The sequence below is a fragment of the Eubalaena glacialis genome, chromosome X (genome assembly GCF_028564815.1).
Source record: "Eubalaena glacialis isolate mEubGla1 chromosome X, mEubGla1.1.hap2.+ XY, whole genome shotgun sequence".
In the NCBI taxonomy this organism is placed as follows: domain Eukaryota; kingdom Metazoa; phylum Chordata; class Mammalia; order Artiodactyla; family Balaenidae; genus Eubalaena; species Eubalaena glacialis.
Window position 1 is genome coordinate 48167980 of NC_083736.1, and position 22190 is coordinate 48190169.

At 39.4% G+C, this 22190-nt stretch overlaps 1 protein-coding gene across 3 annotated transcripts in view; it reads right to left on the reverse strand.

Annotated features, from left to right (window-relative positions):
- The window catches only part of PHF8 (PHD finger protein 8), a 90396-nt gene that overhangs the window by 42763 nt on the left and 25443 nt on the right, over positions 1 to 22190 (reverse strand). For all 3 annotated transcript variants that reach the window (XM_061178331.1, XM_061178332.1, XM_061178330.1), the window contains exons 6-11: positions 21672 to 21813; positions 20761 to 20947; positions 18774 to 18936; positions 2850 to 2937; positions 2375 to 2481; positions 1041 to 1132 (exon numbers count right to left, since the gene is read on the reverse strand). In XM_061178331.1, the coding sequence (XP_061034314.1) occupies positions 1041 to 1132; positions 2375 to 2481; positions 2850 to 2937; positions 18774 to 18936; positions 20761 to 20947; positions 21672 to 21813 (779 nt within the window). The remainder of the gene's footprint in view (positions 1 to 1040; positions 1133 to 2374; positions 2482 to 2849; positions 2938 to 18773; positions 18937 to 20760; positions 20948 to 21671; positions 21814 to 22190) is intronic.

A 22190-nucleotide genomic window follows, 5' to 3' on the forward strand; every position in this document is an offset into this window, starting at 1 on the left:
AATAAATTCAACATTTTGAGTAGGTAATCCATTCACGTAGTTCAAAAATCAAACAATATAAAAAGATATATATTGAAAAGCCTCAGTATATATCTGACCCTGCCATCAGCTCCCCTAGCCCACTCCAACAGGTAACCACTTTTATTAGTTTCTTCTGCATCCTTCCAGATTGTGTCTTCAGTCAAATACAAGCACATACAAATATAATTCTTCTTTTCCCCCCTTTTACACATAAGGTAGCACACTATACACACAGTTCTACACTAATACATGATAAATTCTGGAGATCTTTCCAAATCAGTACATAGAGAGCTTTCTTAATCTCTTTTATAGGCTGTTTAGTATTCAATTGGATAGATGGATATTGGTATATTCCTAAAAAGCCATTTTGGCAGTATGCATCAAGAGTCTTACATTTTTTCACATACTTTGATCTAGTGATCGCTCTTCTAAGAATCTATCCTGAAGAAACAATCAAGAGATGAGGAACAAAGACTGATGCAAACAGCTATTTACTGCATGATTTTCTAGAACTATCCCCCAAATAAATAAATAAGCAACAATAAACAAGTGGTTAGGTAAGGATGGTACATCCCTGCAAAAGAATATCACGTAACTATTAATGTTTGTGGAGAACTCTGGTGACACAGAAAAATTAACACAAGCCAACCAATTCAGATACAAAATTATATGTACAGGGTGAGAGCAATCATGTTTTAAAAATGAATATTAAAAAAACAAAAGAAAGTATACCCAAATGTTAATGTTTATTCCCTCTGAGTTAAAATTACAGGTGAAGTTTTTCCTTCTTTACACTCTTCTGTATTTTTCTAATTCTCTACAGTAAGCATGTATTACTTTTTATAATCAGAAAGAAAGGTTTAAAAATATAATCCAAGGAGTCCTAGCCCAGTCCTCTACTCTAATCCTAGGAGCCCACAAACCTCCCTAGTTTCCTCCACGTCCCCAGAGGATCTTCCCAAAGCCAGTCCCTGCTGAGAGTAGACCTCTAAAGTAGGTAGAGAAATAAGTATATTTACTTCTTTCCTTGTCCAGGCTCTAAAGGCCAAGTTCAGGGCTTTACCACCATGGACCAGGTAGGAGGCAGGGTGTCTCCTGTTTTCTCGCAAACCTAAAGGGGGAAAGAGGAAGGTAGAGTGTCAAAGAAGCCATGCAGGGAAGTGAAGGACTTGTTATTTTTTTTCAGGCAACCAGAGAAAATGCTCAAGGTTCTGAGCACAACTCCAGATCTCAGTTCTTATAATGGTGTTCATTTTATGACTACCTTGACATCTACTATCTCATTTAATCCTATACCCAACCCTATAAGCCAGATATCATTATCTTCATTTTATAGTTCAGGAAATGAGGCTCAGAGAGGCAAAGAGACAACCAAAGGCCACACCTGGTAAGTGCCAAAGCCAAGACTGAAACCTCATCTGTCTAAATCTGAGGCCTGTGCTCCTTCTACACTACTCTGCCTCTTGGGTTTCAAAATGTGAACACTCAGGAGGACGACTGCCACCTACACAGATCTGAAGAGCCATTAATGCCTTGTTCTGAGTTACTACAGGAGGAGGTTATAACAAACATCCAGATTTAGGCTCAATAAAGAATTTTCTACTGAACTAAGCTGTTCAGAACAGAAAATAATAAGCAGTTAGTCATCCAGCCTCTGAATGAACACTTAAGTGACGGTCTGTCTAGGTGGCAGAATAAGGGCTTGAGGTACTGCATAAGAGACTGTACTCATTGGCCTCTGAGGTTCTTTGTAACTCTTCCTGGCCAAGTCACCTTGAAGAATCTCAGGTCTGAGTAAGGGAGCCACTCTATTTCCAAGCAGACCAGGAAAGAGGAAACCCAGCAGGTTGGCTTCTATCTGGGCTGATACCCAGGAACCAAACCAATGATGGGTAGTCAGGACTGGGCCTTGTCCCCAGGGGAAGCACGTCCAGGGAACTCTGACACTATACCAATTGAGTTTCTTATTTTAATTGGCAGGAAATTGGAATAATTTCACTGTGATCCAATTTTCTCAGTCCCCTTTGCTAAATAAAAAAGTTAAAATCCATGCCCTACCCTACATTACAATTAGTAAAAAAGCCAATTTCAAAAGATCGCATCCTTTGATTCCATTTTTATAGCATTCTTGAAATGACAAAATTATAGAGATGAAAAAGAGATCAGTGGTTTCCTGAAGTTATGGATAGTTCAGGGGGAGAGAGTGGGTGAGGTTATAAAGGGGTAACACTACAGAGATCTTTGTGGTGATGGGTACTGTATCTTGATTTGAGGTGATGGTTATGTGCACATGTGCACACACACATGGTCAGGGCAGCAGGGCAAAAAGGACAGTTGGCAAAGGGCTCCATACCTCGAAAGATGTCCAGGATATGCTTTCCCACATACCAACAGATGGTCTCAAAGTTGGGGAACTTGAAGAGGTCTGCTGTGCTCAACCGCTTCTCAATCTCATAGGCTCTGGAGGAAGTAGGCACAAAAATAACAATGATAACAAGGACCCTATTTACTGGGCACCTACTATGTATCAGGTATTGCTCTGGATGCTCTGTATCCATTATCTCTAATCCTCACAACTACCCTCTAAGACCTTACTTTATGGGTTAGGAAACTTGGGCTCAAAGGTTATGTGACTTGACAAAATTCACAGAACTACTAAGTGAGGAAGAGGTATTCATCTTCAGACTGAACATCATCAGAAATCAGTATCCATTCCTTTCTGATCATCTTGCCTCCTTCTATGCTGCACTCCTCACAATAGCAGAGAACTCAAGGACTCTAGCAGATGGGAATGGCCAACTCGGGATCACCAGAGCTTCAGGACTCACTTGAGCTGCATTTCAATGTTAAGGCTGTGTAAGAAGTTCCCTCCAAAGGCAAGGCAGTCCACGGGGGTCAGCACAGCATGGATCCATCCTGCAGTGTAACAAGGCAAAAAACATAGCTGGCAGAGGGCCTTTCTTCTTTGGACATCACCACTGCCCACTCAGCTCAAACACAACTCCTTAGACCAGCTAGCCTGGCAGTAATTCAGAACATTCTAGCTTCCTCCACTCTCCCAACGCCCATCCTAGCCAAGTCTGCCATCATTATAACCCTGAACTGGACCAACCTATGGGGTTAATAAACTCCTTCTACTTCCCTCCTCTGCACTTCAAAATCTCTTCGTTGCCTCACCCATCCTCTCTCTTATTGCTAAGAAAGGCATCACCTCCTTGCCATGACTACCCCTTCTAACTCTGCACTAGGTAAAACAAAGAGCTTTTGTGTTAGACAGACCTGGGTTCAAATCTTGCCATTTTCTATAGCTAAATATCTACTTCACAGGTTGGTTGTGAAGGATGTACCTAGTTGAAACTAAATTATTTTCCTTGCCCTTGACCCTATACTGCCTTCTGGGACCTTCTGATTTTTCTTCTTACATCTCTCTCATATTCATCTCCCCTTCTTCATCCATCCATCCTACTAATGGCTTGGTTCAGATCCATCATTCTCTCTCACCTACGCTATTTGCAACAGCCTACAAACTGGCTCCTCTGACACCAGTGGTTCTTTAAGGTGTGATCCAGGGAATCCTGGGGCTCCTTGAGACTCTTTCAGAGCATACGCATGGTCAAAACTATGTTCATGATAATACTAAGATGTTATTTGTCTTTTTAGCCCTCAGTATACAGTGGAGTTTTTCAAGGGGTACATGACATGATATCACAACACACAGAAGCAGATTTGAGGACACAGAAGTTTTCTGCTAAACCAAATATTGAAAAGATTTGCAGAAATGTAAATGTCAATCTTTTCACTAAATTTTTTTAGTTTGAAAATAGTTATTTTTCATAAGAATTGTTACTTATGCTAACATGTAATGGGTTTATTCTTGTTTTTTCCTCAATGAACTAATAAATATTTTTAAATTCTCAGTTTTAATTTATAATATGGTAAATATTAATAAATATAAACCACACAAATAAAAGCTCTTTGGGGTCCTCAATAATATTTAAGGGTATAAAGAGGTCCAGAGTCCAAAGTGTTTGTAAACCACTGCTCCACACCAATCTCAACCTCTGAAGTCTATCCTCCACATCTCAACCCTAAGTGATATATCTGAAATGAAAATCTGCCCATGTCACCTCCCGCTTGAAACTCTTCAATGAAATGTACATCCACAGAAGAATAGATAAACTGCTGTATACTCATACAATGGAATACTAGAAAGCAAGTGAAATGAATGAACAGTAGCCACATGTATCAACATGGATCTCACAATCATAATGTTCAGAGAAAAAAGTTGAGAAAAATACATCTAATATGATTCCATTTATATAACATTCAAAAACATGTAAAACAATACTATATACTGCTTACTAAGGCATACCTATGTAATAAAGGGATAAAAATGCATGAGAATGATATCATCAACTTCAGGACAACAGCTAGCTCTGAGAGGGCAGAATGGGAATGTAATTGAGGAGAGGTATATACAAGGCTTCAAATATGTTTGTAATATGTTATATTTTTAGTTGAGTTATAAACACATAAATGTTCATTATATTATTCTTTATATCTTTTGCTACATCTGAAATATTACATTAGAAATTAAATAAACAAATAAATCTTCAATAGTCCCCAGTTGCCTCTGAAGTAAGTTCAGCCTGCCAACCTTTTCAGCTTCATCTGCTCCCAGCCCTTGGTCTTTAGGCTCCAGTATCCATAAGCTGCTTCACACATCTTTGCTTTGCTTATGCCTTTCCCTTTATCTGAGAGGGCTTTCCTGCCTTTCTTGCCTTGGTCAGTCTCTATTTACTCTTCAGGTGTCACTCTTCTGAAAAGATTTTCACAAACCTCTGGCCAGACTAAGTGCTCTTCTCTGTGCTCCCAAAACTTCTGGTGAATACCTCTATTGTGTCTATTAGAACATTATACTGAAATGGCCTATCCATCTTTTATCTCTAGCACCTAGCCCAATGTTGGGGCAGACAGTAGACATGAAATGCTTGTGGAACTAAGTAGATTGCACCCAGTTTGTGGGAATTTCTACCAAGATGCAAATGAATCCAACTCAAATCTCTGGTAGACAAATTCAATTCACAAGTTACCAAGTGCCCAGTGTACAAAAAAAAAACATCATGTGAGACCCAGCAAAGAATTCAAAGATGGGTGAATAAATGCATGGGAATAGAAAACTATAAAAGAGAAAAGCAGATGGGTATGGGGGTAGGAGGAGGGGGGCATGACTTGCCTCATCATATATTAAACATTCTATAAAACCAATGTAATCAAATTAATATGATATTGATATATGAATAGACAAACAGATCTGAGTAACAGAAAAGAAAATCCAGAATTATACAATATAATGTTAGACAAAGATGTTAGAATTATATGACACGAATTTTAAAGGAGTCATCATAAAAATGCTTCAACGAACAATAACAAGCATGCTGGAAACAAACAAACAAAAGAAGTAGAAAGAAAGAGAAGCTATAAATAAGAAACAAGTACAAATTATAGAACTAAAATATACTACATCTGAAATATATAATGAAACAATGGACTCAACAGAAGAATGGAGACAATGGAGAAAAGAATCAGAGAATTTGAAAACAGAACAATAGAAAGCACCCAATATGAATAAGAGAGAAGAAATAGACTGAGAGAAAAATAAACTCAGGAACCCAACAAGGACCTACTGTATAGCACAGGGAACTATATTCAATATCTTGTAATAACCTATAATAGAAAATAATCTGAAAAAAGATAGATACTATATATATAACTGAGTCTCTTTTTGCTGTACACCTGAATCACTGTAAATCAACTATATGCCAGTAAAAATTAAAAAAGACAAAAAAAATAAAGAACCATGCAATGGGACAGAAAAAAAAAACCCTCAGGAACCTGTGGGACTACAGCAAAATGTGTTACATTCATATAATCAAAGACCCAGAAGAAAAGTTAGAGTGTGGGAATGAAAAAGTATTTGAAGAAATAATACCTAAAAATTTCACTAATATGGCAAAAGACATAAACCTACACATTCAAGAAGCTCGATGAACACATACAGTATAAACCCAAAGAAATCCACACCAAGACACATTCTAGTCAAATTGCTGAAAAACTAAATAAAAAAGAAAAAATATTGGAAGTAGCAAGAAGTGACACATACAGGGAAAAAAACAATGTAAAGGGTAGCCAAAATCTTATCAGAAACCACAGAAGCCAGAAGGAAGCAGCACAACATTCAAGTGCTGACAGAAAATATCAACCCAGATTTCTATACCCAGCAAAAATATCCTTCAGGAGTGAAAGGGAAATCAAGACATTTACAGATGAAGGAAAACTAAGAGAATCTGTTGCCAGCAGACCTACCCTGAAACTCTAAACAGAGAGGAAATGATAAGAGAAGGAATCTTGGAACACCAGGAAGGAAGAACAATGGAAGAGTAAAAATACAGGTAAATACAATAGACTTTCCTGCTCTTGGGTATTCTAAATTATGTTTGACAGCTGAAACAAAAATTAACACTATGTGATATGGCTCTAATGTATGCAGAGGAAATATTTAAGACAAATACATTACATATGGTAAGGGTAAAGAGATGTGAAAAGAGGTAAGGTTTCAACTCTTTCTTCAAACTGGTAAAATGTCAACACCAGTAGACTGTCATAAGATAGATATATATGTATATATAAATATACACATATAGATATGTATGTACATATATACATATACATATTTATCTATATATGTACACATACATAGATATATGTGTATATGTCTGTGTATATGTACATATACATATATATCTATATATGTATACATATATACATAAAACTAGAGCAAACACTAGAAAAAATCTATATAAAACCTGAAGCTGAAAAATTCATATGGAAATTCAAGGGGCCCAGGAAGGCTGACACTTCCCAATTTCAAAACTTACTACAAGTGTACAATAACTGAGACAGTGTGATACTGTCATAAAGACAGACATACAGATCAAGGGAATAGAATTCAAAGTCCAGAAATAAACCAATACATGGCCTATGGTCAACTGACTTTTGACAAAGGTGTCAAGACAATTCAATGGGGGAAAGAATGGTCTTTTCAAATTGTTCTGGGACATCTGGACATCCACATGCAAAAGAATGAAATTGGACCCATATCTCACACCATATACAAAAATTAACTTGAAATGGATGAAAGACATAAATGTAAGAACTAAAAAGAAAACTCAGAAGAAAACACAGGTGCTAATCTTCATGACCTTGAATTAGGCAATGGTTTCTTAGATATGACACCAAAAGCACAAGCAAAGAAAAAAACAGATAAACTGGACTCTTGGGCTTCACAGAACAACATCTGTGAAGAAAGTGAAGAAAGAAAGTGAAAGTGAAAGAAAGTGAAAGTGAAAAGACAACCCCCAGAATGAGAGAAAGTATTTGCAAATCATACATCTGATAAAGGTCTAAACCAAAATATATAAAGAACTCTTACAACTCAACAATAGAAAGACAAATCACCTAATTAAAGAATGGGCAGGGACTTCCCTGGTGGCACAGGGGATAAGACTCCACACTCCCTCTTGCACTGTTGGTGGGAATGTAAATTGATACAGCCACTATGGAGAACAGTATGGAGGTTCCTTAAAAAACTAAAAATAGAACTACCATACGACCCAGCAATCCCACTACTGGGCATATACCCTGAGAAAACCATAATTCAAAAAGAGTCATGTACCAAAATGTTCATTGCAGCTCTATTTACAATAGCCAGGACATGGAAGCAACCTAAGTGTCCATCATCGAATGAATGGATAAAGAAGATGTGGCACATATATACAACGGAATATTACTCAGCCATAAAAAGAAACGAAATTGAGGTATTTGTAGTGAGGTGGATGGAGTTAGAGTCTGTCATACAGAGTGAAGTAAGTCAGAAAGAGCAAAACAAATACAGTATGCTAACACATATATATGGAATCTAAGGGAAAAAAAAAAAAGGTCATGAAGAACCTAGTGGTAAGACGGGAATAAAGACACAGACCTACTAGAGAATGGACTTGAGGATATGGGGAGGGGGAAGGGTAAGCTGTGACAAAGGGAGAGAGTGGCATGGACATATATACACTACCAAACGTAAAATAGATAGCTAGTGGGAAGCAGCTGCATAGCACAGGGAGATCAGCTCGGTGCTTTGTGACCACCTAGAGGGGTGGGATAGGGAGGGTGGGAGGGAGGGAGATGGCAAGAGGGAAGAGATATGGGAACATATGTATATGTATAACTGATTCACTTTGTTATAAAGCAGAAACTAACACACCACTGTAAAGCAATTATACTCCAATAAAGATGTTTAAAAAAAAAAAAAGACTCCACACTCCCAATGCAGGGGGCCTGGGTTCGATCCCTGCTCAGGGAACTAGATGTCACATGCATGCCGCAACTAAGAGTTCGCATGCAACAACTAAGGAGCTCGTGTGCCGCAACTAAGGAGCCGGTGAGCTGCAACTAAGGAGCCTGCCTGCCTCAACTAAGACCTGGCACAATCAAATAAATAAATAAATAAAAATGGGCAGAAGTTTTGAATAGATATTTCTTCAAAAAAAGATATATAAACATCCAATAAGTGCATGGAAAGATGTTCAAAATCAATAGCCATTAGAGAAGCACAAATTAAAATCTCAATGAGCTACAACTTCACACCCACTAGGATGGCTATAATCATAAAGACAGGCAAAAACAAGTGTTGGGGAGGATGTGGAAAAATTGAGACCCTCATAAATCATTGGTGGAAATGTAAAATGCAGCTGCTTTAGAAAACAGTCTGGCAATTCCTCAAGAAGTTAAACACAGAGTTACCATATATATGACTCAGCAATTCCTCTCCTAGGTAGATATACCCAAGAGAACTGAAAATACATGTTAACATAATAACTTGTACATGAATGTTCATAGCAACAGTATTCATAACAGGCAAAAAGTGAAAACAACCCAAATGTCTATAAAATGATGAATGGATAAACAAAATATGGTATATCCATACAATGGAATTATTATTCAGCCATTTAAAGAATGAAGTACTGATAACATGGATGAACCTTGAAAATATTATGTTGGGTGAAAGAACCCAGACATAAAAGACCACATATTGCATGATTCCATTTACATGAAATATTCAGAAAAGGCAAATTCATACACAGAGAAAAATACAGAAGTGGTTGACAGGGGCTGGGGGGGAAGAAGGAACAGGGAGTGACTGCTAATGGGTACAGGGTTTCTTTTTGAAGTGATGAAAACTTTCTGGTATTAGATAGTGGTGATGTTTGCACAACTTCATGAATATATTTTTAAAAACTGAATTGTAGGGGAGGGGCAAGATGGCGGAAGAGTAAGATGCGGAGATCACTTTCCTTCCCACAGATACATGAGAAATACATCTACACGTGGAACTGCTCCTACAGAACACCCACTGAACGCTGGCAGAAGACGTCAGACCTCCCAAAAGGCAAGAAAATCCCCACGTACTTGGGTAGGGCAAAAGAAAAAAGAAATAACAGAGACAAAAGAATAGGGACGGGACCTGCACCAGTGGGAGGGAGCTGTGAAGGAGGAAAGGTTTCCACACACTAGGAAGCCTCTTTGTGGGCAGAGACTGCGGGTAGCAGAGGGGGGAAGCTTCAGAGCCACGGAGGAGAGCGCAGCCACAGTGGTGCGGAGGGCAAAGCGGAGAGATTCCCGCACAGAGGAGCGGTGCCGACCAGCACTCACCAGCCCGAGAGGCTTGTCTGCTCAGTCGCCGGGGCGGGCGGGGGTTGGGAGCTGAGGCTCGGGCTTCGGTGCTAGCCGGGAGGGAGTCCGGGAAAAAGACTGCAGCTGCCGAAGAGGCAAGAGACTTTTTCTTGCCTCTTTGTTTCGCGGCGCGCAAGGAGAGGGGATTCAGAGCGCCGCCTAAACGAGCTCCAGAGACGGGCGCGAGCCGCGGCTATCAGCGCGGATCCCACAGCAACAGGGACGCAGAGGGAAAAACGGAGAGATTCCCGCACAGAGGCTCGGCGCCGAGCAGCACTCACCAGCCCGAGAGGCTTGTCTGCTCACCCGCCGGGACGGGCGGGGGCTGGGAGCTGAGGCTCGGGCTTCAGTCGGATCGCAGGGAGAGGACTGGGGTTGACTGCGTGAACACAGCCTGAAGGGGCTAGCGCACCACAGCTAGCCGGGAGGGAGCCCGAGAAAAAGTCTGCAGCTGCCGAAGAGGCAAGAGACTTTTTCTTGCCTCTTTGTTTCGCGGCGTGCAAGGAGAGGGGATTCAGAGCGCCGCTTAAACGAACTCCAGAGACGGGCGCGAGCCGCGGCTATCAGCGTGGACCCCAGAGACGGGCGCGAGCCGCGGTTATCAGCGCGGACCCCAGAGACGGGCATGAGACGCTAAGGCTGCTGCTGCCGCCACCAAAAAGCCTGTGGGCGAGCACAGGTCATTCTCCACACCGCCCCTCCCGGGAGCCTGTGCAGCCCGCCACGGCCAGGCTCCCGTGATCCGGGGACAACTTCCCCGGGAGAGCACAGGGCGCACCTCAGGCTGCTGCAACGTCACGCCGGCTTCTGCCTCCGCAGGCGCGCCCCGCCTCCTCCATACCGCTCCCTCCCCCCGGCCTGACTGAGCCAGAGCCGCCGAATCAGCTGCTCCTTTAACCCCGTTCTGTCTGGGCGGGGAACAGACGCCCTCAGGCGACCTACATGCAGAGGCGGGTCCAAATCCAAAGCTGAACCCCGGGAGCTGTGCGAACAAAGAAGAGAAAGGGAAATCTCTCCCAGCAGCCTCAGAAGCAGCGGATTAAAGCTCCACAAACAACTTGATGTGCCTGCATCTGTTGAATACCTGAATAGACAACGAATCATCCCAAATTTAGGAGGTGGACTTTGGGAGCAGGATATATTAACTTTTCCCCTTTTCCTTTTTTTGTGAGTGTATATGTGTATGCTTCTGGGTGAGATTTTGTCTGTATAGCTTTGCTCTCACCGTTAGTCCTAGGGTTAGGTCCGTCCGTTTTTTTTTTTTTTTTTTTTTTTTTACTTAAAAAAAATTTTTTTTCCCTAATAAATGTTTTCTTAATAATTTTTTCCTTATTTTCTATTTTTAAAAAATTAAAAAAAAATTTTTTAATAAGTTTTTTCATATTTTTTATTTTAAAAACTTAAAAAAAATTTTTTCTTAATAAATTTTTTCTTAATAATTTTTTCTTATTTTTAGTATAAAAAATTAGTAAATCTATTTTTAAAAATTAAAAAAAATTTTTTTTCTTAATAAATTTATTCTTAATAATTTTTTTCCTTATTTTTTATTATAATTGCTTTATTTTATTTTATTTTATCCTCTTTCTTTCTTTCTTTCCATTTTTTCTCCCTTTTATTCTGAGCCGTGTGGATGAAAGGCTCTTGGTGCCCCAGCCAGGCATCAGGGCTGTGCCTCTGAGGTGGGAGAGCCAACTTCAGGACACTGGTCCACAAGAGACCTCCCAGCTCCACGTAATACCAAACGGCGAAAATCTCTCAGAGATCTCCATCTCAACATCAAGACCCAGCTTCACTCAACGACCAGCAAGCTACAGTGCTGGACACCCTATGCCAAACAACTAGCAAGACAGGAACACAGCCCCATCCATTAACAGAGAGGCTGCCTAAAATCATAATAAGGCTACAGACACCCCAAAACACACCACCAGACGTGGACGAGCCCACCAGAAAGACAACATCCAGCCTCATCCACCAGAACACAGGCACTAGTTCCCTCCACCAGGAAACCTACACAACCCACTGAACCAACCTTAGCCACTGGGGACAGATACCAAAAACAACGGGAACTACGAACCTGCAGCCTGTGAAAAGGAGACCCCAAACACAGTAAGATAAGCAAAATGAGAAGACAGAAAAACACACAGCAGATGAAGGAGCAGGGTCAAAACACACCAGACCTAACAAATGAAGAGGAAATAGGTAGTCTACCTGAAAAAGAATTCCGAATAATGATAGTAAGGATGATCCAAAGTCTTGGAAATAGAATAGACAAAATGCAAGAAACATTTAACAAGGACGTAGAAGAACTAAAGAGGAACCAAGAAACGATGACAAGCACAATAAATGAAATTAAAAATACTCTAGATGGGATCAATAGCAGAATAACTGAGGCAGAAGAACGGATAAGTGACCTGGAAGATAAAATGGTGGAAATAACTACTGCAGAGCAGAATAAAGAAAAAAGAATGAAAAGAACTGAGGACAGTCTCAGAGACCTCTGGGACAACATTAAACGCACCAACATTCGAATTATAGGGGTCCCAGAAGAAGAAGAGAAAAAGAAAGGGACTGAGAAAATATTTGAAGAGATTATAGTTGAAAACTTCCCTAATATGGGAAAGGAAATAGTTAATCGAGTCCTGGAAGCACAGAGAGTCCCATACAGGATAAATCCAAGGAGAAACACACCAAGACACATATTAATCAAACTATCAAAAATTAAATATAAAGAAAACATATTAAAAGCAGCAAGGGAAAAACAACAAATAACACACAAGGGCATCCCCATAAGGTTAACAGCTGATCTTTCAGCAGAAACTCTGCAAGCCAGAAGGGAGTGGCAGGATATACTTAAAGTGATGAAGGAGAAAAACCTACAACCAAGATTACTCTACCCAGCAAGGATCTCATTCAGATTTGATGGAGAAATTAAAACCTTTACAGACAAGCAAAAGCTGAGAGAGTTCAGCACCACCAAACCAGCTTTACAACAAATGCTAAAGGAACTTCTCTAGGCAAGAAACACAAGAGAAGGAAAACACCTACAATAACAAACCCAAAACATTTAAGAAAATGGGAATAGGAACATACGTATCGATAATTACCTTAAATGTAAATGGATTAAATGCTCCCACCAAAAGACACAGACTGGCTGAATGGATACAAAAACAAGACCCATATATATGCTGTCTACAAGAGACCCACTTCAGACCTAGAGACACATACAGACTGAAAGTGAGGGGATGGAAAAAGATATTCCATGCAAATGGAAATCAAAAGAAAGCTGGAGTAGCAATTCTCATATCAGACAAAATAGACTTTAAAATAAAGACTATTACAAGAGACAAAGAAGGACACTATATAATGATCAAGGGATCGATCCAAGAGGAAGGTATAACAATTGTAAATATTTATGCACCCAACATAGGAGTACCTCAATACATAAGGCAAATACTAACAGCCATAAAAGGGGAAATCGACAGTAACACAATCATAGTAGGGGACTTTAACACCCTACTTTCACCAATGGACAGATCATCCAAAATGAAAATAAATAAGGAAACACAAGCTTTAAATGATACATTAAACAAGATGGACTTAATTGATATTTAGAGGACATTCCACCCAAAAACAACAGAATACACATTTTTCTCAAGTGCTCATGGAACATTCTCCAGGATAGATCATATCTTGGGTCACAAATCAAGCCTTGGTAAATTTAAGAAAACTGAAATCGTATCAAGTATCTTTTCCGACCACAACGCTATGAGACTAGATATCAATTACAGGAAAAGATCTGTAAAAAATACAAACACATGGAGGCTACACAATACACTACTTAATAACGAAGTGATCACTGAAGAAATCAAAGGGGAAATCAAAAAATACCTAGAAACAAATGACAATGGAGACACGACGATCCAAAACCTATGGGATGCAGCAAAAGCAGTTCTAAGAGGGAAGTTTATAGCAATACAAGCCTACATCAAGAAACAGGAAACATCTCGAATAAACAACCTAACCTTGCACCTAAAGCAATTAGAGAAAGAAGAACAAAAAAACCCCAAAGCTAGCAGAAGGAAAGAAATCATAAAGATCAGATCAGAAATAAATGAAAAAGAAATGAAGGAAACAATAGCAAAAATCAATGAAACTAAAAGCTGGTTCTTTGAGAAGATAAACAAAATTGATAAAACATTAGCCAGACTCATCAAGAGAAAAAGGGAGAAGACTCAAATTAATAGAATTAGAAATGAAAAAGGAGAAGTAACCACTGACACTGCAGAAATACAAACGATCATGAGAGATTACTACAAGCAACTCTATGCCAATAAAATGGACAACTTGGAAGAAATGGACAGATTCTTAGAAATGCACAACCTGCCGAGACTGAACCAGGAAGAAATAGAAAATATGAACAGACCAATCACAAGCACTGAAATTGAAACTGTGATTAAAAATCTTCCAACACACAAAAGCCCAGGACCAGATGGCTTCACAGGCGAATTCTACCAAACATTTAGAGAAGAGCTAACACCTATCCTTCTCAAACTCTTCCAAAATATTGCAGAGGGAGGAACACTCCCCAACTCATTCTACGAGGCCACCATCACCCTGATACCAAAACCAGGCAAAGATGTCACAAAGAAAGAAAACTACAGGCCAATATCACTGATGAACATAGATGCAAAAATCCTCAACAAAATACTAGCAAACAGAATCCAACAGCACATTAAAAGGATTATACACCATGATCAAGTGGGGTTTATTCCAGGAATGCAAGGATTCTTCAATATATGCAAATCAATCAACGTGATACATCATATTAACAAATTGAAGGAGAAAAACCATATGATCATCTCAATAGATGCAGAGAAAGCTTTCGACAAAATTCAACACCCATTTATGATAAAAGTCCTGCAGAAAGTAGGCATAGAGGGAACTTTCCTCAACATAATAAAGGCCGTATATGACAAACCCACAGCCAACATTGTCCTCAATGGTGAAAAACTGAAACCATTTCCACTAAGATCAGGAACAAGACAAGGTTGCCCACTCTCACCACTATTATTCAACATAGTTTTGGAAGTGTTAGCCACAGCAATCAGAGAAGAAAAAGAAATAAAAGGAATCCAAATCGGAAAAGAAGAAGTAAAGCTGTCACTGTTTGCAGATGACATGATACTATACATAGAGAATCCAAAAGATGCTACCAGAAAACTACTAGAGCTAATCAATGAATTTGGTAAAGTAGCAGGATACAAAATTAATGCACAGAAATCTCTTGCATTCCTGTATACTAATGATGAAAAATCTGAAAGTGAAATTAAGAAAACACTCCCGTTTACCATTGCAACAAAAAGAATAAAATATCTAGGAATAAACCTACCTAAGGAGACAAAAGACCTGTATGCAGAAAATTATAGGATACTGATGAAAGAAATTAAAGATGATACAAATAGATGGAGAGATATACCATGTTCTTGGATTGGAAGAATCAACATTGTGAAAATGACTCTGCTACCCAAAGCAATCTACAGATTCAATGCAATCCCTATCAAACTACCACTGGCATTTTTCACAGAACTAGAACAAAAAATTTCACAATTTGTATGGAAACACAAAAGACCCCGAATAGCCAAAGCAATCTTGAGAACGAAAAATGGAGCTGGAGGAATCAGGCTCCCTGACTTCAGACTATATTACAAAGCTACAGTAATCAAGACAGTTTGGTACTGGCACAAAAACAGAAATATAGATCAATGGAACAGGATAGAAAGCCCAGAGATAAGCCCACGCACATATGGTCACCTTATCTTTGATAAAGGAGGCAAGCATATACAGCGGAGAAAAGACAGCCTCTTCAATAAGTGGTGCTGGGAAAATTGGAGAGGTACATGTAAAAGTATGAAATTAGAACACTCCCTGACACCATACACAAAAATAAACTCAAAATGGATTAAAGACCTAAGTGTAAGGCCAGACACTATCAAACTCTTAGAGGAAAACATAGGCAGAACACTCTATGACATAAATCACAGCAAGATCCTTTTTGACCCAGCTCCTAGAGAAATGGAAATAAAAACACAAAGCTTTTGCACAGCAAAGGAAACCATAAACAAGACCAAAAGACAACCCTCAGAATGGGAGAAAATATTTGCAAATGAAGCAACTGACAAAGGATTAATCTCCAAGATTTACAAGCAGCTCATGCAGCTCAATAACAAAAAAACAAACAACCCAATCCAAAAATGGGCAGAAGACCTAAATAGACATTTCTCCAAAGAAGATATACAGATTGCCAACAGACACATGAAAGAATGCTCAACATCATTAATCATTAGAGAAATGCAAATCAAAACTACAATGAGGTATCATCTCACACCAGTCAGAATGGCCATCATCAAAAAATCTAGAAACAATAAATGCTGGAGAGGGTGTGGAGAAAAGGGAACACTCTTGCACTGTTGGTGGGAATGTAAATTGATACAGCCACTATGGAGAACAGTAGGGAGGTTCCTTAAAAAACTAAAAATAGAACTACCATACGACCCAGCAATCCCACTACTGGGCATATACCCTGAGAAAACCATAATTCAGAAAGAGTCATGTACTGAAATATTCATTGCAGCTCTGTTTACAATAGCCAGGACATGGAAGCAACCTAGGTGTCCATCATCGGATGAATGGATAAAGTAGATGTGGCACATATATACAATGGAATATTACTCAGCCATAAAAAGAAATGAAATGGAGGTATTTGTAATGAGGTGGATGGAGTTAGAGTCTGTCATACAGAGTGAAGTAAGTCAGAAAGAGAAAAAGAAATACAGTATGCTAACACATATATATGGAATCTAAGGGGGAAAAAAAAAAAAAAAAGGTCATGAAGAACCTAGTGGCAAGATGGGAATAAAGACACAGACCTACTAGAGAATGGACTTGAGGATATGGGGAGGGGGAGGGGTGAGATGTGACAGGGTGAGAGAGTGTCATGGACATATATACACTACCAAATGTAAAATAGATAGCTAGTGGAAAGCAGCCTCATAGCACAGGGAGATCAGCTCGGTGCTTTGTGACCACCTAGAGGGGTGGGATAGGGAGGGTGGGAGGGAGGGAGATGCAAGAGGGAAGAGATATGGGAACATATGTATATGTATAACTGATTCACTTTGTTATAAAGCAGAAGCTAGCACACCATTGTAAAGCAATTATACTTCAATAAAGATGTTTAAAAAAAAAAAAGTACATCACTTGTGAGAGAAATATAATAAAACCTGTTTTATCTTCAAAAAAAAAAATAAAAAAAATAAAAACTGAATTGTACCCTTTAACATGGTAATTTTTATGGTATGTGCACTATATTTCAATTTTTTTAAAAGCACATTTAACAAAATGAAAATACAACATATCAAAATATGTGACACAGCTAAATCAGTGCTGAGGGGGGAATTTATAGCACTAAATGCTTATATTAAAAAAAAGAAGAAAAGGGCCTCCCTGGTGGCGCAGTAGTTAAGAATCCACCTGCCAATGCAGGGGACACAGGTTCGAGCCCTGGTCCAGGAAGATCCCACATACCGCGGAGCAACTAAGCCCGTGCGCCACTACTATGGAGCCTATGCTCTAGAGCCCGCGAGCCACAACTACTGGGCCCATGTGCCACAACTACTGAAGCCCGCGCACCTAGAGCCCATGCTCCGCAACAAGAGAAGCCACCATGATGAGAAGCCTGTGCACCACAATGGAGTAGCCCCCACTCGCCACAACTAGAGAAAGCCCATGCACAGCAACGAAGACCCAATGCAGCCAAAAATAAATAAATAAAATAAATTTATTAAAAAAAAGAAGAAGAAAAGTGTGAAATCAATAATCTAAGCTCTTGTCTCAAGATTGGGAAAAGGAGAGCAAAATAAACCCAAAGCAAGCAGAAAGAAGGAAAAACAAAGATAAAAGCAGAAATCAATGAAATTGAAAACAGAAAGACAACAGAGAAAATCAATGAAACAAAAAGTGATTCTTTAAAAAGTTCAACAAAATTGACAAACTTCCATTAAGACTAACACAGAATAAAAGGGAAGGCACGAATTACTAACATCAGGAATGAAACACAGGGTAGCACTAGAGACTTGGAATATATCAAAAGAATAATAAAGAAATACTATCTCTACACACATAAACTTGACAACTTAGATAAGATGGACCAATTGCTCGAAAAGCACAAACTTACAATTCACTCAATATGAAATAGATAATTTGAATAGCCTAATACAGGTTTAAAGAAATTGAATGTTAATTAAAAACTTCCCAAAAAGGAAATCTCCAAGTCCATGTGGCTGCAGTACAGAATTCTATTGAACATTTTGAGAAAATTTAACACTAAGTCTGAAATCAAGGAATTAAGAAATTAGAAAGTCAAGAAAAATCTAAATCAATGGAAAGACATATGTGTTCATGGAAGATTCAACATACTAAAGATGTCAACTTTCCCCAAACTGAGACAACTATGGGGACTTTTTCAAAATAAATACACTCAGATCCCACCCCAGACCAACGAATTCATAATTCTAGGGGTGAAGCCTAGGCATTTATTGTTTCGGGGAAAAAAAAAACCCTACTCCCACCCAGGTCATTCTGACTTATAGTCTACAATGCCAGTCTCTCAGTCACTATCTCTAGAGTCATGGGGCTGAGAGTCCTGTTTTCTATCTGTCCACCAAGTTGACATCAGTCCAGTGCAAAGGAGCCTATCAACTTCCTCCTGGACCTCCCCAAGCAACCACACTGCCCACTGGCCACCACTCGAATTTTCTTGATGTCCACTTCTGAGCCTTCAACTGATATGAGAGGGATATCTCACATAATCAGATCAACATATTATGGGAAGGGGTTGGTTCCAGTGCCACAAGCTCTCTTCCTCTTCCCACCTTCCTCAAACCCTCCCAGAGGAGCCCAGGGAAGACCTGTAGGAATGAAAAGTGTCTGTCCTTGCTTCACAGAACACTTGTAGCACTTGTCCACCTGGTCCCCAAAGAACATCTCATTCTGGTTAGAGGAGCTGCTCCAGCACTCAAAGAGAGTCAGGTTGGCATTTGTTGGGCGGATCAGGTAGAAGATCTTCTCACCCTGAAACAAAGAAAGATTGACATGCCAAAAATATCAAGGGTTTCCAAAAAAGTCTTCTGGGAGTCTCCAAAAGAATATTCTCTCTCTCATGTTCCAAGACCATGTAGTATGCTAGAATTCCTTCTGTCCAAGGATCATTTATATATATATTTGGAAAACTTCAAAAGTCCTTTTGCACTTTGTACTTTTAAGCTTCTATAAAACTGACAAAAACAATTTGGAAAGGGCATTTCAAACAAAATTGTCAACTTAAGACAAATGTACACCAAAGGCTCCTATTTTAGATGCAACGCCAAATGAAAAATGGCCTCTATAGATGAGTAGATCAATATTACTAGCCCTAGGAGAATTTCAGGCCACATTACTAATGAGAAGAAAATTGAATTTGCCTTTAAATGCCATTTACAGAGAGCGTTCCTTCTCACACCTGCAATCAAAGCTAATAGAAGTTTAAAAGTTCAGTAATCACCCAAGGACTTCTGTAAGATTATATGTTGGGTGATTATCTGTTGGAAGAACATATTATTTCCTAACTATGTTTTGCCTGGATAATCACCAGATAGATAATTTGGCAGAAAAGAAAAAAACCCACTAGCACAAAAATATCCCCAACCCATAGCTTGATTAGTTTAACCAATATTTCATAATACATTTCAATGTAGAAAATTATCTACTAGAAATTATCTACTGTACAATTAAAGAAATTTGAATCAGATCTGTAGATTAGATAACAGTTACATCAATATTAATTTTCTGATTTTGATAACTATACTGTGGTTATATAAGAGAATACCCTTGTTTTTAAGAAATACACACTGAATTATTACGAGATAAAGGGACACCTTGTCTGCAACTACTCTCAGGTGTTTCAGAAAAAATATTTATGTAAAACCATTTTATTATGTTTGCTTCAGAGAAAGAGAGAGTATAATAAAATAGTAACATGGGAATCTGAGTGAAGGGCACACAGGAAATCTTCCTATTATTTTTGCAATTTTTCTATGAAAAAGAAACTATTTAAAAATAAAAAAGTTAAATCTAACATTTGCATAATAGCACTTTCATTTACACACTCCAATTTCTTCATGATAAACCAATGAAAACAACTAGTTCAGGATGTGTGATCATTTGGACAAGAGCCATATCCAAGTTTTCTGCTCTTTCCTTGGCGTTTCTGATAAGAAAGCTAAATAGCATGAACAGTGGTGGAAAACAATAAAACTTACTTAAGAAATTTGTTTTCTAGACCTCAAAAGTCCTTTATAGTCATTGACAATCAATATGCTAACTATAAAATTGTAACGACCACTAAAAGGGAGACTATAGAAAGGCTGACATTAAAAAAAACCGTCTCATATGTGCTCTATCTTGATGGTGGTGGCAGTCATGCAACTATTTATACAATTGTCAAACTCATCAAACTATACACTTAAAACAGATGAATGTTATGGTATACAAATTATAACTCAATAAACTTGGAGGGGAGAGGGAATTTCTCATGTTACCAGAAACTTCTGCAGTAAATATGGACATTTCCATACATAGCGGTAGGAGTACAGATTGGTTCAATTAAGGTAACAGTCAGAGAAAACCTTAGGCATCTGCTGTTATTAAAAAAAAAAAAGTTAACCATCAAAACTGTAGAGAGAGTTTATATGGCATATCCACTCAGTACCCAACCCTGATAGAGCAGTTATGTGGAAATGTCACCCAAATAGAATCTGGGATGCAGGTAGGCCTTAGCAGCCTGTCTTTATGCTGCCACCTGAAACAAACAGGGAGGCCCAAGGCCTGGCTGTCTTCAGAAGCCATAGCCATTCTTACCTTGAGCACATGGTACCAGACCGAGGTGCCACCAAAGTCAATGTGAAAGTCTGTATAGCTATCCCGCACGCTCATGAGGCAGTACTTCTGCACATTGGGCCTCTCAAAGATACACTCCTCTGGCCACAAGTTCTCCACCCATGAGAGCTTCCGAACAATCTTGGGTGTCTCCACAAGGTTAGAAAGCCTATCAAGGAAGGGGTGGAGAGCAGATGTCAGCTGATTGGGAATTGAAGGTTGAAGCCTGAATAAAATGCCCCCCATCCCAGTGAGACTCAGATAAGAGAAAGAAGTTCTCTCCACAGAATCCCAAAGAGCACATAGGACACTTATTTTTGTAAGTCCAGTCAGCATCCTCATTCCACTCAGCTCTGGAATTCCCAAGTCCCAGTTCCATAGCCTTCCCCAGTTAAAGGTGATCATTTCCTCCACTAAATGCTCAGGCTCTCCACACCCGGGCCCACTCACTTGGCACATGGTGTTTAACAGTATTGTACTGTCCCCATGCCGTAGTGTCTTCTTTATGAGGAACAATTAGAGAAACCTCTCAGGGCTCAGTTCCAGGTAAAGAAGTGTTTACCTGGGACAGAGAACCTATCCTGGGAGTTAAACAGTGACCATGCCACAATCTAAACACCAAAAAAAGGTCTAAGAAAGCTGTCCTAAATCTTGAAGGAAACAAAAATTAATTAAAATAGCTACTGTGTAATCTATCTTATGCTAGAAACTGTAAAGGAGAAATATGATTTGGTTGTTATAATGTGAGCAGCTACCCTAGAAAGTATAAACCAGCTCCTCATCCCAAAGGAAGAAACCACCAGGAAGAAGGGAAAGGAACACTAATACACACTCAGTATATCACAAGTCCTAGGCACTTTGTGAGGCTTTTTACTTACCCCTTTCCCTCTTACCTGGTATCAGAGAATTCCAAACTAATGACATTGAGGACTTTCTCCCTCTTCCCGCTATAATAATATTTCACAAAATCACCAAGCTTCATCTTGCAGTCGGCCTGGCGGGTCACATCAATCACATCAATCTCTTTGTCAGAACCTGGAGTAAAGAGATGGATTCTGCACCAAGTCTCAGGGATCAGAGAAGACTCTCACGTCCCCTAACCAGTCCCTAAAATGACCTTACACTGAAAACTTCTCACTGTATTTGTATGTGCATAAATGGGAAGTGGAGGTGGGTATTCCTCACACTCTCCTTAGACCTATGTGCCAGGTCCAGACCTTCTAGGGCAACAGAACTGCCTGACACATAGTCTCACTCACAGTACTATCCACCTGCCTGGGCCCTGCTTCCTCACTTCTCTTCCTATCCCCCAAAACTCATGTCCAGAACACAACTAGCATGTGAGGGCAAAAGTCAAAGGCTTTCTCATCTCAACAGAGGACAGAGAGGCCATAACAATCCTTGGAATTCCC